General features: G+C 35.3%; 2 protein-coding genes across 2 annotated transcripts in view; one reads left to right on the top strand and one right to left on the bottom strand.

The window, feature by feature from the left end:
- Window positions 1-37: 37 nt before the first annotated feature.
- LOC116032121 (auxin response factor 1-like) lies at window positions 38-5,543 on the bottom strand. Its single transcript, XM_031274527.1, has 15 exons — window positions 5,327-5,543; window positions 4,501-4,653; window positions 3,843-3,958; window positions 3,571-3,666; window positions 3,432-3,488; window positions 3,165-3,317; window positions 2,976-3,060; window positions 2,770-2,860; window positions 2,491-2,655; window positions 1,946-2,065; window positions 1,757-1,832; window positions 1,321-1,486; window positions 767-1,236; window positions 382-572; window positions 38-235 (listed from the first exon to the last, which is right to left on the bottom strand). The coding sequence occupies exons 2-15, from the start codon at window positions 4,544-4,546 to the stop codon at window positions 88-90; spliced, it is 1,980 nt and encodes a 659-aa protein (XP_031130387.1). The 5' UTR covers window positions 4,547-4,653; window positions 5,327-5,543; the 3' UTR covers window positions 38-87.
- A 9,274-nt stretch (window positions 5,544-14,817) lies between these two features.
- LOC116032484 (mitotic spindle checkpoint protein MAD1) overlaps window positions 14,818-18,845 on the top strand; it is a 10,740-nt gene continuing 6,712 nt past the window's right edge. The window contains exons 1-7 of the mRNA XM_031275074.1: window positions 14,818-15,198; window positions 15,577-15,676; window positions 16,509-16,669; window positions 16,851-17,048; window positions 17,133-17,225; window positions 17,700-17,816; window positions 17,993-18,240. Of these exons, the coding sequence (XP_031130934.1) occupies window positions 15,007-15,198; window positions 15,577-15,676; window positions 16,509-16,669; window positions 16,851-17,048; window positions 17,133-17,225; window positions 17,700-17,816; window positions 17,993-18,240 (1,109 nt within the window). The 5' untranslated portion in view covers window positions 14,818-15,006. The remainder of the gene's footprint in view (window positions 15,199-15,576; window positions 15,677-16,508; window positions 16,670-16,850; window positions 17,049-17,132; window positions 17,226-17,699; window positions 17,817-17,992; window positions 18,241-18,845) is intronic.

The following is an 18,845-nucleotide window of genomic DNA, read 5'->3' as shown; positions in this document are numbered from 1 at the left end:
ACCCCCCCCCCCCCCCCCACCCCCATCCTCATTATTATTTTCTCCCCTGGCCATTATGGGTACTACATAGGTAACTGGCCCCACGTCTTACACCAGTTCCTCGGTGCCAACAGAAGAATCTGATACTGGTTTGCTCGACTTAACTTCATTGACGGGAAGCTTTATCTTGGGAGAGAGCATCTTTGCTTCTTCGATTGTGTAGATATTGATCTTTCTGACCATGTTGCAGAATTCACTGTACATATTCCGTGGAATAACAATTGGGATCAGCAAGATAGTGAATGAAACAAAATATGTGAATGGTTAAATAGGCAAACATAATTGATCTCTCATGCTCGAGTAAATGAACAAGTGTATATAGAGAGAAAGAAAGGACTCAACTGCCAAGGATCATCTCCAACCATCATCACATCATCCTCATCGTCTGTGTAGACAACTTGCCATTTCTTGATTGATCCACACAGTTCGCCTTTAATCTCAAACATCTCTTCAAATTTCCTGAGCAGATCTTCATACCCCTCAAACCGTGTAAGATCTACTGCCCTCCCAACTGCCTTCCCTTGCATGTGAACCTAAGCAAATCATCCAGAAACTTATATTAAATCACCTTCAGGGAGATTCTAGAACAGAAATTATGGTTAATGTTGCACAGAAATTAGATACTCTTGTGTAGATTTGAGGCTTACAAGTGCCATTTCAGCAAAAAAACAGCAAACATCACATCCTACCAGTATCCGGTTGATTAAACAAATAGTGACGTAAGTACCTTGGTGCAGCTCCTAATTTGCTTGCTGTGTGACTCATTGGGAGATCTCAGTGACGATTTTTCGTGCTCAAAGCTTACTTCAGGAACTTCAGATCTAGTGGGGTTTGATGGTTCAGAGTGCTGGTCAGATTCAGAATCTAAACATAGAACCGGACAATCTTCTACCATAGGTTGAGGTGCAGTAAGAGAAGTATCTCTAACAGTCGAATGGTCCATCAACTGAATTCCAAACAGCCTGTAGCCATTAGCTTGTTTCTTTTCACTAACAGGTGCAGTAGAGTCTGTTTCAGGTTGATTAGAACAACACATTGATCTACTGGAAACAGGAGGCAAGGAGCCATTCTCGCTGTAAGCCAGGTTGTTAACCTTTGAACCAGAAGAGAGTTTAGGTGATGGGAAGAGATCTGTCCCACGGGATGTATCACAGTATGGGAACGATGAGGGAGAATCAACAGGTGATTTCCATGTGCCTGTACATTGCAGAACGAGAGTTACTAGTGACAAGATATAAAATCATACAGAACTAGAGGGCACTAGAAGAGAAGTCTTCATACCTAGCGCAGAAAATTCAGATATCGATGGAGGTAAATTTGCTGGGCGTGCACGCTTGTTCCTTTGTGGAGGCTGGAGTATTTGAGGTGTTGAAGTGACAAGTGCTTCTATCTCCCATGGTGAAACCCTATCAGGACGCACGATTGAAGATGGTTCATCCCATTGAACCTGAACAAATAAATAACAATATTGCTCTCAAATGGTATATGGAAGTAGGCAAAATGGAACCGGGAAAATGTTGCACATACTAAGCAAAACATCATTACAGAAATTACATGTCCTGCGTCAATTTGTCCGCTATGATAGGCATAGCTTTGTAAGAGTCAAGGAAATGAAATGACAGATCTTGTATAATTCTAGATTTCTAGAATCATCAGTTTACAATTAACCTAAACTCAAAAAATCATGAATGATGTCACAAGTGTGATGAGTGATAACCTTAAGAGATCTCCATTTAGAATCAGGCCATCTAGATGATGGATTATCTTCAACACCAACAATGGTCCCACTGAATCTGTACAATTATTTAGATCAAAAAGCTAAAATACTATCCTAATCTAAAGCAAATTTCAGATGAACAATATCAATACCATAGATATAGGAAACTAGGACAATTTTAGTCAATACCTTCTTTCTGGAACTTCCTCACCCTCAAACCTCATTTTAAACCTCATGCCAACTGAGAGCTTGTGATTTTGAGCTTCAAAATATTTATTCACACTCACAAGGAACTCAGACCGACTTGTCCTGGAAAAAAAAAATCATCATATATAAGATCAAAAAATAAGTGATATTGTTTGCCAAGACAATAAGAACACAGTAGAAAAAAGGAAAAAAGGTGAAAAGGAAATAAATGTGAGATAAATAGATACTTTTCCATACAAAAATTTCACCAGTATTTAATGCTTATTTGAAATATAGGTGTGCTATGATCCACTATTATTCTTGCAACCCTTAAAATGCTCCACAAGATAATATCCCAAATCACAAAACACCCACCCCTCCAGTCACATAAAAGGAATAGCTTCGATGGCAGAAAATTTATAACAAGCTCTAGAAATAACAATTAATTTTATTGAGAATGAAATTGCATGGCCTATAAGTAAAACATTGATGGCTTCACTGTAAAAGCACAAAATTATCCTATGAAATGCTAAAGAAAAAGAGCAAACCTTGGCCTGTAAAAAACAGAGAAAAGAGTCCCAGTATTGATGGCATGCGATGCAGTAGCAAGAACTCCCAGATGCATACTGTGACTTGATATAACAGAAGATGGCATATTGTTCAGCTGTCTCATTAGCCTTCTGACTCCAACTCGAAGCTCCCCATTTTCCCCCCTGCATACAAGTTAGGTTATGCAAAGAGTTAGAAGATGTGATAGGAAGTGAGAATGTTGGTAAGGGCAAAGAATTGAACATCTTCAGAAAATAACAATTAGACAATACAAAAACCTGAGGAAGATGAAAGCATCTCCAGCAACCAATTTCTTCGCACTAACAAAAACACTCCACCCTGTTGTGAGCAAGTGGCGCCTAGGTTGACCTGAAATGAGGCACATTCCAAAATAATTTATATACTAGGGCAAATTAGAGTCATGATGCAGCATAACGATAAAAAGGGATTGAAGCGTAGAAAATTGCTGAATGGAATCCCTAACCTCGGAAAATGTGGCGAAAATGCCATTCATTGCCATGAAGATCCGTAGAAACCAATTCCTGCCACGGTGGCTGTTGTGACATATCCTGCACATCAAACATAATTTAAAACCACCCGGAGAAGACTGCTTAAAAGTAGGAGCTTACAGAAATCAAGAGGTAAATCACACAATAATTATGGGTTAGGTTACCAGTGGGGGCAAACACTCATCTGCATGCCGCCGAAGAACAGAGAATCCACCATGGGTGCTTGTATCAGATGCAGTGAGTGTCTTGCAAAATGAATGGACATTACATTGTTCTGGTTCAGGGAGAGGAGGATCAGGGCTTGTGACCTCACTTTGCTGTGCCAGAGAAGAGAATAAAGGAAAACATCATACAAGGGAAACGTTGTGACAGAAGACAAAATAAGCTCAAAGAATATTAAGCATTTCAAGTAATAAGGGAGTGAAACTCACCTCTGGTTCAGGAAGCAGAGTTACTTGAGCATACACCTCATCTGTCTCAGGTTCAGCCTACCCAAGGACATGTACTCAATGTTATTTGGACTTCAGGTGACAGTTGTCAGTAAGTACTAGGCAGTGTCAATAAACTTACCCGAAGAAAAACATTCATAACTTTGCACAGAATCTTAGCTGGTAAGTTAAATGAAGGAAGTTGCTGATCCAATCCCTGATGGGTGGATGCTTCAAGCTATAACAGAGTGAAAAAAGGAGAGAGAAAAGCAATGAGTTCCAGATTCTTCTGTTGTTAGTGATATGTGGAAATAAGAAGGCCAATAAGGAAAACCCAGCTTCCATACTAGCACAAGAATTTAGAACTTCAGACAGGAGGCATAAAGATGTGAAAAACGAACAAGAAAATGATACCTGTTCCATATGACCTTGTGGAAAATAATAAACCCTTTCTCCTTCCCTTGGAAGTGTCACAAGTGGTCCAGCACAAGCATGCCAGAGTTCCTTGTACAAAGGATCATGTGGAGAAGCTGTAAAAGAAAAGCAATTGGTGATATAGAGAAGGTAAATTTAAAGGAAAGGAGAAATACAAATAAATATGACTTCAGATAAATCCAAGCAGTTATTTCTTTCTATCACCATTCCAAATTAAATAATTGGGGTTTCCTAACACTATCACAACGCAGGGCATTTCATAAGAGTGATGAGATTATATCAAGTATCACAAACAAAGCATATAAAGTCATCATTATATACCAGAAATAATTACATGCCAAATTAACATGTCTAGGCAAAAAGCACAAAAAAAGTCAGGGTAAGCAGTGCCTTGTGACTTTGCCATCAATGATAATATAGAAATGGGCAACAAAAGATGTGTAAGAGACAAAATAAGGAACTGCTAGATCTACTAAACAGCAGTGCCTTGAGACCTTAAGTAAATGCAGAAAAACTCTTTTTTTGCACTATTGTCAAGGGAAAATTATGTGACTTGAGGTCACCCAGGCACATAACTTCATATCAAATTGCATCAACAAACTATCTGTTAAATTACAAACAAGAAAGCAACTCAAACCTGGATAAGCTCCTTTATTAAACTGATTTGCCACAACGTGAGCCATTATATAACTTGAAGTCCCCAAATTTGTGTGATAGTATCTCTCAACCAAATGATGCAAGCTTGCTTGTACAAGATGTCAGAGCTATGCAAAACAAGACAGATACAGATCTGATGAATGAAAACAAAAATAAAAAATGATCAGCATGTTTAATGAAAGAAACTGGTAAATAAACAACATAGCATCTTAATTCTTAAACCCCTATTGGATAGTTTACAAAGCCCCTATTTACTTCTGAATTTGCTGCCATAAACAAAACAAAAGTTTTGAAAAACCACAAATCTTTAACAGCTTCAGCAGACCTTTCATGATTCCACAAACCTCAACTCCCACCCTTGCTATCAAAATATATGTATCAGGAAAATTCAATAAAACTCCTTATTACTAGCAGATATGGACCTTGAGCTAGAAATAAAAAAACAAAACCTGCATGTTTTCTATCAGATCCCTAATTAAAACTCTATAAACAAAAAAAAAAAAAAAAAAGGTACAAAAAACATTCACAACAAATTAGACATATACACAAACCAGAAAATGAGAGATATCAAGCAGAAGAGTGAAATTAACAATAAAAACATCACCAAATCTTAAGATCAAAGCAACTAGAAGAACTACAAAGGATCCACCAACTTCAAACCAATTACCTATATATATATACATGCACAAGAGCGTTGAATGTTGGCAAAACTTAAGCACGTTTATATAAGGTAATACAATACGGAAAAAAATTGGAAATAAAAGCCGAACCCAAACTAAATATAAAAAGAAAACAAAAAGGCTCACTTCAGGTATCCACAATAATGCCAACAGTCCCCGCCAAAAAGCTCGAAAATTCCGCCATTTCCACAAATAGCTATGTGCTATCACGTTAGAGGCAGCAGCTCCAATTGATCGATCAGTAGACACCAATAATTAGGGTTTTGACGAAGAGTAAAGCTGCAAACTTTAGAGAGAGAAAGGGAGAAAGAGAGAGACAGGTAATGGTCTTTGCCTGGTTGAAGCCGACAGTATTTTCATTGGTTCTCGCTCTAAAATTGTGTGTATATATATTCGGTTTTTTAATTAATTAATTAATATACCTTGCCTTTTTTCCTTTTTCCTTTTTCCTTTTTTGGTCCACACTCCACATTTTTAGCAATTATTTTATATATTTTTTTAGATAAAAACTTAGAGCATCCTTATCCGTGCAGTTATTTCGCAGTTTTTGAGAAGTTTTTATAAGTGTGATTATGAAAGAAAATATGGGAGGAAAGAAAAAAGAGAGAAAAAGAAAAAAGAAATTAAAAGCAGATTCTGACAATTTAAACAAAAAACGGAAAAGTAATATTAAAGACGGTGTACCCGCCAAAAAAGATAAAAAGAATAAAGAAATTAAAAGCGAATTCTGGTAATTTTAAAAAAACGGAAATGTAATATAACAGTTAGAGTGGCCGCCAACTGTGACTTGCCCCGCACGCAACGCGCACTTCAGGCGTTTTTTTTTTCTTGTTACTTTTTCCTTTTTTTAATTGTGTGCATAATGATTTTTTTCTAGTAACGCCCACAAAATGCGGGAAAATTAATGTATGGAAGTCCACTATATTTTTATAATTGTGTAAAATGATTTTTTTGTCTAGTAACGCCTAAAAAATACAGGAAAATCAATGTATGGGCTCCACAAGGAATCCGCTACATTGGGCGTAGTGCTCAAAATTACTGTTGTTAGACTCAGTTGATTACTTGGTCACAACGGTAAAGTTTAGGAAGAAAGATTATAAATTAGATATGGCAATGGGTCGGGTACGGGTCGGGGAGAACTACATCCAACACCCGACCCACCTTATATTTTCTCTACCCACCCCAACCCGCATTGGGTGGACTTTTTCAAAATCACCCCCACCCCATCGGATGTAGGTGCTCACTACGGGTACCCACCACTTACCATCTTATTAATTTTTCATTATTCAATTATAGGAAAATATGAGTTTTCATTCATCAATTATACATATTGTTACTTTTTCCTTTTTTTAATTGTGTGCAAAATGATTTTTTTTCTAGTAACGCCCACAAAATGCGGGAAAATTAATGTATGGACTCAACAAGAGGAAAGAAAAAAGAGAGAAAAAAAAAAGAAATTAAAAGCAGATTCTGACAATTTAAACAAAAAACGGAAAAGTAATATTAAAGACGGTGTAACCGCCAAAAAAGAGAAAAAGAATAAAGAAATTAAAAGTGAATTCTGGTAATTTAAAAAAAAAAAAGAAATGTAATATAACAGTTAGAGTGGCCGCCAGTTGGCGGCCACTCTGACTTGCCCCGCACGCAACGCGCACGTCAGGCGTTTTTTTTTTCTTGTTACTTTTTCTTTTTTTTAGTTGTGTGCAAAATGATTTTTTTTCTAGTAACGCCTACAAAATGCGGGAAAATTAATGTATGGAAGTCCACCATATTTTTTTTAATTGTGTAAATCGATTTTTTTGTCTAGTAACGCCCAAAAAATACGAGAAATTCCGCTATATTGGGTGTAGTGCTCAAAATTACTGTTGTTAGACTCAGTTGATTACTTGGTCACAATGGTGAAGTTTAGGAAAAAAGATTATGAATTAGAGATGGCAATGGGTCGGGGAGGGCTACATCCAACACCCGACCCACCTTATATTTTCTCTACCCACCCCAACCCGCATTGGGTGGACTTTTTCAAAATCACCCCCACCCCATCGAATGTAGGTGCTCACTACGGGTACCCACCACTTACCATCTTATATGTAGGTGCTCACTACGGGTACCCACCACTTACCATCTTATTAATTTTTCATTATTCAATTATAGGAAAATATGAGTTTTCATTCATCAATTATACATATTGTTACTTTTTCCTTTTTTTAATTGTGTGCATAATGATTTTTTTCTAGTAACGCCCACAAAATGCGGGAAAATTAATGTATGGAAGTCCACTATATTTTTATAATTGTGTAAAATGATTTTTTTGTCTAGTAACGCCTAAAAAATACAGGAAAATCAATGTATGGGCTCCACAAGGAATCCGCTACATTGGGCGTAGTGCTCAAAATTACTGTTGTTAGACTCAGTTGATTACTTGGTCACAACGGTAAAGTTTAGGAAGAAAGATTATAAATTAGATATGGCAATGGGTCGGGTACGGGTCGGGGAGAACTACATCCAACACCCGACCCACCTTATATTTTCTCTACCCACCCCAACCCGCATTGGGTGGACTTTTTCAAAATCACCCCCACCCCATCGAATGTAGGTGCTCACTACGGGTACCCACCACTTACCATCTTATTAATTTTTCATTATTCAATTATAGGAAAATATGAGTTTTCATTCATCAATTATACATATTGTTACTTTTTCCTTTTTTTAATTGTGTGCAAAATGATTTTTTTTCTAGTAACGCCCACAAAATGCGGGAAAATTAATGTATGGACTCCACAAGAGGAAAGAAACAAGAGAGAAAAAGAAAAAAGAAATCAAAAGCAGATTCTTACAATTTAAACAAAAAATGGAAAAGTAATATTAAAGACAATGTAACCGCCAAAAAAGGGAAAAAGAATAAAGAAATTAAAAGCGAATTCTAGTAATTTAAAAAAAAAAACGGAAATGTAATATAACAGTCAGAGTGGCCGCTAGTTGGCAGCCACTCTGACTTGCCCCGCACGCAACGCGCACTTCAGCCGTTTTTTTTTCTTGTTACTTTTTCCTTTTTTTAATTGTGTGCAAAATGATTTTTTTCTAGTAACGCCCACAAAATGCGGGAAAATTAATGTATGGAAGTCCGCCATATTTTTTTAATTGTGTAAAACGATTTTCTTGTCTAGTAACGCTCAAAAAATACGGGAAAATCAATGTATGGGCTCCACAAGGAATCCGCTACATTGGGTGTAGTGCTCAAAATTACTGTTGTTAGACTCAGTTGATTACTTGGTCACAATGGTGAAGTTTAGGAAGAAAGATTATGAATTAGATATGGCAATGGGTCGGGTACGGGTCGGGGAGGACTACATCCAACACCCGACCCACTTTATATTTTCTCTACCCACCCAACCCGCATTGGGTGGACTTTTTCAAAATCACCCCCACCCCATCGGATGTAGGTGCTCACTACGGGTACCCACCACTTATCATCTTATTAATTTTTCATTATTGAATTATAGGAAAATATGAGTTTTCATTCATCAATTATACATATTGTTACTTTTTCCTTTTTTTAATTGTGTGCAAAATGATTTTTTTTCTAGTAACGCCCACAAAATGCGGGAAAATTAATGTATGAACTCCACAAGAAGTCTACCACATTGCAGTTTTTATATCGTGGATCGCGGTCCATAATGCATTGTGGACCGCGGTCACAAAACGACGTCGTTTCAATCAGTGGGAGAAACGATCCTTGTAAATCTTCGTAACTGATACTACAGTTCATCTCAAATAATACTACAGTTGTGTTGAAAGCGAACTGCAGTTGCGCGGAACGAAAGACTTTTCATCCGTCTGGAACTCTAGTTCTGTTGAACTGGTACTGCAGTTGTGTTGAATTGATACTGCAGTCGTGTTGAAAGGGAACTGCAGCTGCGCGGAATGCATGCTATTTCATCCGTCTGTTTTTATTAGTCAAAACGATGTCGTTTTGTCACTTGTACCGCAATGTTTGGTGGACAGCGATCCACGGTAAAATTAGCGACCACATTGGGTGTAACACTCAAAAATATTGTTGTTAGACTCAGTTGGTCACAAGGGTTAAGTTTATGAAGAAGGATCAGGAATGAGTGTCACCAAAGGCTATGTGAGCAACTTCTCAAAGCAAGGGGACTCATTGTGCGCAGTAAGTAAAGGTCTAGCATATGTGCTCATCTGAATTACCATGATTTACATCATCCCAGATGCTCTGTCGGACAGGGGCGTGTGGAGCCGGAGTTGGGAATTCAACATTTTAGGAAGAAAAATGCGAATGTGTAGAGTTCGATCATGTATTATTATCTATAATTTATTACCTAATAACTAATTGAGTTGTTCGAAAAAAAAAAAAGTAAAATAATTAAATATATAATCAATTTAAATGACATGTTTTCTTTAAATTTATATCGTACAATTATGGAAATAATGATATAATTCCCTGAGTATTTATTAATATTATCATCATTTCAATTATTTATTTAAAAAGAAGTAAATAAAAATAAGGGGATTGGATTCAACGCGAAGGTGGTGAGCGTGGGCGTGAGAGGTGGGGTTGGTGTGCAGTCCACACAGAGGCGCAGGTGTCCCGAAATGCCAACAGGTTCCATGTCCTGTGTCCACGCGTGCAACTGCGAACACAAAGCAGAGCGTATAGAGAATTGTAATTAATTATGGGGTGATTGCAACTACGAACACAAAGCAGAGCGTATAGGGAACTGTAATTAATTATGGGGTGATTGCAACTGCGAACACAAAGCAGAGCGTATAGGGAATTGTAATTAATTATGGGGTGATTACAACTGCGAACACAAAGCAGAGCGTATAGGGAATTGTAATTAATTATGGGGTGATTAATTAATTAATAGAGTTAGGCTCTCTCTGCCTGCTTTTCATGGATGGATATGATGAGTGGGGGCGGATGTTTTTACGGTAATGCCACGGGTGTGGGGTTTAATTCCATGTGAGTCCCTTTCATTTCCTGAGCCTGATTTTTGCTCAGACTTGTTCACAGTGTGACCCCGTGTATAGAGCCATACTCTGACCACTGTATCAATTTTCTCCGCTTCAAATTATTGTACTCTTCCACTCCGCATCTTGGCTCAACCGCCCAAGCAAGATGTCTATTTTTATTTATAGCATTCATTATAGAGGTTTTTTTTAAAGGTTTTTAAAATAGTAAAAGATGAGGTGAAAGAAAAAGAAAGGCAAAAAAAAAATGTTCATCTGTAAAAATAGTTTTTAAAATAATGTAATGACAGAAAAAACTATCACTGATGTGCACATTGGGTGCACAGCAAACGCCCACCGGTTGCACTACACGCTTGTGGTGGCGCATTTATTCTTCTTTTTGGCTGTCAGTTTTGTAGCTTTTTTTATTTTTATTTCTCTTTTTATATTTTTCTCTCTTTCTCCTCTCATATTTCCTAATCACACTTACAACAAATTTCTCAACAAACCACAAAAAAAAAAACTCTACTATTACGGATGCTTTTAGTAAGGTGTTGACTCAATAAAAATAATAGAAATATATTCGACTAAAGAAATAATGAAATTTAAAGCTAAATAATATTATATGAAGCGCTACTACGTAATAAGGAGTATCAAACCTATGACCTCCAGCATAACAACACAAGTAAAAACTACCCAAATTACTCAAGATGTCATGTACAAGAGAACAACAAGATATCATGTGCAAAAAGGTATGATGTTTTATTTACCCATGTGAAGATCGTTGGCATCCAAGTAGTGAGGGGACACATGTATGACTAATATTGAAGGTAAGCTAATGTCGTACATTATATTTATCAACCATTCGGACAATCTACAACAATATATAAGTCACCATTCCCTTCCTTTAGAAAACATCCCTTGGTTCACCCAACCCCCCATGGTCCAGTGGTTTGCAGAGACTAACCTCTAATATATATACCATGATTTGATTCATAGTAGCAACATTATTATTTATAGCCCACTATTTAGGCTATAGTTTGTATTATTTATTATTTGGACCGTCATTTTGGGCCGGTATCTCAGGGTTTGTACGTACTTCTTTGGGTATAGTGTCCCGAGCAATAATATTATTATTTTTTTACATCTCGTTATGTACTTTCATACCCGATTTATTGTAGATCCGATCCTGACAAAATCATCAATGTAGTCAAATATAAAAGTATATAACACTTGGCATTAGTCAATAGTCATACTCGTGTGTATTATATTACAATTTATTTAAACTATATTACTCCTATAGTCCTCCTACCTCAAAATACAAAAGATAGACATGTTGAATTGATATAAAAATTCAGAAAATAATAACTAATATATTATAATACTCTCGCATAAAAAAAAAAAACGTATAAAAATTATAAGCTAGTATAATACTATAAAATAAAAATTATATACAAGCCAATAATAATAATGATATAATTTTAATAGAAATAGAAAACGTAATTATATAGTAACTCCTTATAGTAGTTTGTACATTGTGTTTCTTTTTGTACACAATTACAAAATGTTTCTAATTTGGCATTGTTTTGAATATATTTTTCTCTAAGTTTTTAATACTGTTAAACTCAATAAATTTTATTTTGTGATTATATATATATATATATACACACACACACACGTTGGTCGCCTGTATTAATTTTTTATATTTAGCATTTTCTCATTTGATATTTATTTAATTAGTTAACTCATGATATTTAACTAGCGTTTATACAAAATTAAAATCCAAACGAAAAAAAAAGTATGATTGAATACTATTTCCTTAGCTTATAGCATTATATTTATCAAGAATGAGTTAGTTAAAGGGAATAGTCCAATCCAATGCATACAATTGTGAAGGTGTTGCAACATAATTGGAACATTTATAACATATGCCAAGAAATATCGTTACATAAAAAAGACCAATGCGTTAGACAAACTCCTAACTTCACTTTAACCATCGACACATATTACAAATATATCTCACTCGTTATCTCTATCTATTGCAAAAGTATACATATATTTTCTAAATGTACATGCACTCTCATATGCAATATAATTGAGATTTTGGATTGATTTAGCAAAAAAAAAAAAAGAAAAAAAAGAAATGCAATTTTCACCGTTATAATTTTGTATCTCATATTCAAATGTTAGAGCAACAACAATGATAACTCCATTTTGAATTTTTAACAGACCAACAACCAAATGATTTTATTTTATTTTATTATTTTTTTTTAACAAAAGCTACCAAAAAAAAAAAAAAAAAAGAAAGACGAATTCATTGCAGTTTGTAAGTTATAAATAAATTAGTAATAAAAATGAATATATATTTGTACATACGATAATTACATATGAGATTATAAAAATTTGTTTTTTTTTTTGAAAACATTTGTTGTTAATTAACTGTAATTTTTTTTTAGTACAATTAACTGTACTAAATGTACTATATCACTTAAATGGAATTTAATTTAATACGGAATAATTAACGCTATTAATTAATTATGGAGTACCGTTTAGGCATTTAGCCACTCCCGTTGAAGTAGCCAGCATGTAGGCTTGCCGGCCCATTGGAGATATCATTTTGTACACTTGTACTTGCCTCAACTAACAAAATATATGGTGTGAATTTCTTTAAAATATGATATTATTTGAAATTGAGTATTTTTTTAAAAATCATATTTAAATGAATTAATTATAATATTAAAATGTTATATAGTATTTTATATGTAACGATATCATGCACAATCTTTTATTATCCAAAAGGGGTGACCAAGTTGATGGAGGATAATGATTATCGTACCACAAAATGGGTTACCTATCTTATTTGGTTTGTAATCTATTACAAATGATATAAGTTAGTATGGTTTATCTAGTGCATATCATCATGAAGTGACTACGATTTTATTTTATTTTTGTCAAAAAAAAAGACAAATAATAATTGTTAGTGAAAATGTAATAATATTACTATACATAATTTTCGTGAAAAGATAATACATGTTAATGATAAAGGAAAGTATTACATTTTCATTAAAAAAAATATTACATATATGGGATATGTCTCACATGAGACGATCTAGTTTTTACATACAGATAATTAATATAGAATATTTTCAATATTATGAGTGTAAACTATGATTTTTTAAAAGTGTACTTTATGATATTGTATTGTTATATTATTTATTTCTCCGATAAAAAAGCACATAACATTGTAAAACATGAAACGCAATATACAACTAATAAGGACATTATTATGTACACATTGAATTTAAACTTCACATGAATCACCTTATACCTTAAACTACTCAAATATCTTCTATTTGGACCAACGAATTTTGGTTCCATCAATTTATTTTAACTTACTCAAAAACCATACATAGTGGCACCAATTATTGAATCGCATGCTGTCTGAATCCCTGCCATTTATCATTTCGAGCTGGTACATACACAGGCAAGCAACATCAGTATGAGGTTCAACTATTTATAGACATTAGAGATAAAGTTACAAAAATCACATCTGGAATGAATTGGTTTCACTCCAAAATTGGGCCATACATTAAGTTATGTCGTTGCAATCATAAGTGCATTTTCTTCCCTATAAATACACTCCCTTTCAATTTATATGTTTGTCCCGGCCCCATATTAGCACATTGTTTAGTCCATTATTTACGGTGGTGATAAATAGTAATTTATATCATCATACATTAAGTTATGTCGTTGTAATCTTATGTGCATTTTCTTCCCTATAAATACACTCCCTTTCAATTTATATGTTTGTCCCGGCCCCATACTAACACATTGTTTAGTCCATTCTTTACCATGGTGATAGATAGTTATTTATATCATCATACATTAAGTTATGTCGTTGCAAGGACCTTGTAGTCTAGTGACATCAAACCCTTCCCTTTATACGGGAGGCAATACTGAGTCTTGTGTTTCAATAGGTTGAGAAAGTAGTTATGAACAGATACTGCATTGTAATAGAGTTAATAGTATTCAAAAAAAAAAAAAAGTTATGTCGTTGCAATCATATGTGCATTTTCTTCCCTATAAATACACTCCCTTTCAATTTATATGTTTGTCCCGACCCTTACTAGCACATTGTTTATTTCATACATTAAGTTATGTCGTTGCAAGCAGTCCTTATACCGTGGACTGCGGTCCACGATGCATTCTAGACCAGGGGCACAAAACGACGTTGTTTCAATAAGTGGGAGAAATAGCTCCCGTATATCTCTGTGATTGATAATACAGTTCATCTCAAATGATACTACACTTGTGTTGAACTGATATTGCTGTGTGTTGAACTGATACTGCAGTTGCGCTGAGCGGAGACCATTTCATTCGTCTGTTTCTATTAATCAAAACGATGTCGTTTGTCACCTGGTCCATTGGTGGACCACGGTCCACGATAAAATTTGCTATAAGTTGCAAGCTATTGAAATTTTAAACTCTGGAGTGCATTCAGATCCAGGGAAGAGTGGCCCAATAAAAGCACACATTAAGATTTGGATATTTTTAGTTTAGGCCCGAAACAGCTCACACTGGGGACCCGATTACCCGAATGGATATACAGTACGCATCGGAGCCATTTTCATTTATCAAAACAGGGAAAATCACAGAAAAAAAAAGAGAAGAAAAAGCTGAAAAGCCATACTGGCGCCTCCATTTTCAAAGTGGACTACCTTTCTCCCACACGAGCCGAGCTCCGAGCTGTGCGTACGCAGTACTACTACGCATAGAGGTAAATCAATTGGTTGTTCGATTGCTAAGCTTTAGGGTTTCTGTGAATCGCGAAGAGGAGGAGAATGATTCTCAGAACGCCACCATTGCGGAAGCGAAGGGCGGAGTCGGAGGCGAAGCCGGTGGAGGAGAACAGCCCCATTTCGAACCGTCAGCAGCTGGTAATCTATGAGGATGATCCTTCGGCGCCGGAATCTTCTCACGATCATCCTTTCACCTCCGAACAGATGCTCTGCACGTATCAATGCCGTCAAATGGTATTTTGGTTGCCATTCGTTGCTATACTTTCTCCTTTTGTTTTCTGTTCTCTGTAATGGCTCATACTACTTAGGTTCCATGATGGTGATGTTGCATAAACATTTACCATTAACTAATTTTAGCGAATTTCGGGGCTGGATGAAGCAAATGTAACAAATCAATGCAAGCAGCTGCTTTGTGTATTTATATCTTCATATTTATTTTGCTTATGTTTAAGTGTTCTATTCATTTTGATATTGAAACTTATGTTTCCATTAGTTCACTGACTTCACTCTTCAGTCTTCATACTTCTATTCTGTGAGTTGAGATCCCCCCTCCCCCCTTCCCCATTGATATTCATGATTTGCTCATGTCTCAGCTGACTTTTCATGTATTAGGTGAAATCAGAGTTTCTGGATGCCTTAAGCAGTGCAGAAAAGCAAGCGCAGGATTATCAGTCCAAATTTGAAGCTTTAAATGATGAATTGCGCAAAGCTGGTGGGTCATAGATATATACTAATTATGTCCTAAATATAGTAAAAGACTTCTAATTAGCAACTAATCTTCAAGGAATATGATTGAGTAGCAACTTGTGCAGGGCAAATTTGAATACAGCTTTAGGCCAAACAGTGATTGAGGCATCTGTTGGTTCGGAAATTTTACTTTTCAGAGCAATGTTTTACTGATTTTGTAACAGCAAACTCAACTCAACTAAGCCTTTCTAAAGGAAAACTATAAATTGTTATGCCTTGATTTCCAATTTTCCTCTGAAATAGTAGAGGTTTATTTTTGTTTCTACATGAAAAACTGTACACGACGTCCTATATTTATATATACACACGACACAAGTTGGGCTAAGCCTACTACTACAATCTAGGGTTAGGGTTTAATATTCACCATTTTCAATACTTATAATCAAATCTATTATTAGACCAACGGAACACACCCTAAACCAAAAGTCAATGTCAGCACAGATTTAGGTACCTGTTATGTAGTTAAAGCTTCATATTGGCATTGAAGTAGAGCAATAGAACTCAGATTGCTATTGTTGTGTAGATGAGAAAACATGTTTCTCAAGTGAGTTCCTGAATATGATAGGCAGGGAGGAGATGGAGCTTCTCAAGTAATATAGAGTCTGTTGCGGTGCTAATATTACAAATATCTAGCTACATAGTTTTCTTTAGCCATTCCTCTGATTTGTTTCCTTGTATTCTACTTTATGCATAGTCTTAGCTTTTTTTCATCATGAAATAAAGGTTTATTTTCTATACTAAATTTCACATTTGGGATTATGATGAGCACTGACAATTTGACATGGACTCACATTTAGATGCTGAAAGGAAGAAATTTCGTGATCAATTCCTCTATGCTGAACAAGAACTGGCTGCTGCTAAAAGGCGTGAAGAATCACTGCAGGAACAGCTCTTGAAGGAGGTTGATTCATCTGAGGAACGACTTAGAAAGCAACTGCAGTTATACAATGAACTTGAGGTGCAAAAGTTTGAATTATTATTATTATTATTATTATTATTATTATTATTATTATTATGTTGTTGTTGTTTTGTTTGTTTTGTTTGTTTTTAAGATATTTATGTCAATTTTGTTTTTCTTCATTGTTTTAACCTTTTTGTTGCCTAAGCATAATTGTTTCATAATCTTGTTTGGTCTGTAGGTGAAGTTCCAACATGAGACAAATCTTCGTGCAAAAGCAGAGTCTGCAGCAGCTGCAGCAGAAGAAAAAGCAAGCCACTGTGAGAGGGAATTCAGCAGTTTGTCTGATAGAATAGAAAGAGAGAAAAGTCGCCTGCATAATGAACTTGAACAGCTAAAATCAGAATCCAAAACTTCTGTCTCTAGAATAAGTAAAAATGTCAGAAACCTACTATTTATAGAAATATTGATTAAATGTACTTCTCTTGGTTGTTATCTAATATCTGATCTTATTTTTGTTCAGTTTGAAAGAATGGAGTGCAGAGCTGTCAATGCTGAAAAGGAGTCAGTCTTGTTAAAGGAACAGATGGAAGAACTTAGAGTGCGACTCAAAGAGGTTACCACTTCAAGTCATTTTAGCAATCCTTCTTTTTTTTTTAAAAAAAAAATTTTTAATTTTTTTTTTATAAATAATAATTTTAAATTTTTATTATTGTTTTCTTGTGATTTCTTGCACAGGCCTTGTATAGGCCAGCAAAAGTCCTCCCAGTTTTAAACTGAGGACTAGTTGGGGATGCAAGTTTCACATGATTTTGCATTTTATCATGAGGTCTTGAGTTATGCGGATGGTGACTATAAATGGGAATTATCTTTGGCTTTGATTTCCCAAATTGTCACTTTCCATAGATGAGATTGACTAGTTTTTCCATATTTCTAGTATGTACTATGGTTAGACGAGATTGACAAGTTTTTCCAAACTTGCATTTGTTATTCTCTTTTGGTCATTTTGCTTGTCTTTTATAATTGTGTTATTAGTTGTTCTAGTATTTCTGAGTTCTATTGATGTGAGAGAATTCTGTTGCTTTACTAGTGCATGGAACAAAAAAGTGAAATGGAGAAGAAGTTGTCAAGTATCACATTTCCAGAAGGTTCTTCTGCAGATAACAATATCTTGGTTAAGCATTTGCAAGAAGAACTAAGGAACTATGTAAGTTTTGAACTAAATCACACTATAATTTTTTGTATGATTTGCTAAAAAGCAGCCTGGTGTAGTGCCACAATGACTAATCCAGAACTTCTTGTGGTGAAACTCCTTATACTGTTTATTTTGAGAATTTCCAAGTCTATTTATGCTTTGTATGTTTGGTTCCATCATATTCTCAGGAGGCTGAAGTGCGTGAAGCCAGAAAGTTAAAATCATCTCATGAAAACATTGAATTGTTGAAGGAAAAATTACTTGAAGAAAAGGGTCGGAGGGATAGGGCAGAGGCGGATTTACTTAAATTAGCAGATATTCAGCTGACTGTTAAAAAGCTTGAGGATGAATTGTCTACATGGAAATCAATGGTGCTAGAAATCCCTGGCGTCTCATGTGCTGATGATATACCTCGTAAATTTGCCTCTCTACAGAAGTATGTGTCTAACCTGATATTCTTTTATGGCTTTATTTTTAGTCTTGAGCTATGCTAATTGGCAATTTCTTCATATGTGGGAAAATACTTTGTGTATGACTGTACACTACTTGCTTGATAGCTGATATTGTATGCTATGTTTTTCTTATTTGTTCTTAAATATAAAGAACTGCCTGGTGCACTTGGTAGATGCAAATTCTAATGGGCATTGTCCAGATGGTAACATGTTGTTCCTTGGGAGTTGGGAAGAATGCAGTTGGGAGACATCAAACAGTAGATACAAGTAATCAAACTGTAAATAATTGTTGTATTATGTAGAGTACTGAACTAGACTCACTTAAACCTTAATCCTAATCTAGGTGGAGTCAGCTATGAGTTCTATCCCTCCATTCAGCCCTCTCAAGTGCTAAATAATTCTTTTTTCCATTATTTTATTATTATTATTATTATTTCTTTTGACTCCAGCTTTCTGTTTTTTTCCTCCCTCTCTTCCTTTTATATCAGCACTTTTTTTCTCCTTCCTTTTTTTTTTGTTTTGTTTTGATTTTTATTTTATTTTATTTTATTTTCAGTGATCTTTTTCCTCCCCCCCCCCCCCCCCCCCC

Source organism: Ipomoea triloba, chromosome 10 (genome assembly GCF_003576645.1).
Source record: "Ipomoea triloba cultivar NCNSP0323 chromosome 10, ASM357664v1".
Lineage (NCBI taxonomy): Eukaryota > Viridiplantae > Streptophyta > Magnoliopsida > Solanales > Convolvulaceae > Ipomoea > Ipomoea triloba.
This window is presented reverse-complemented; position numbering and strand designations above follow the sequence as displayed.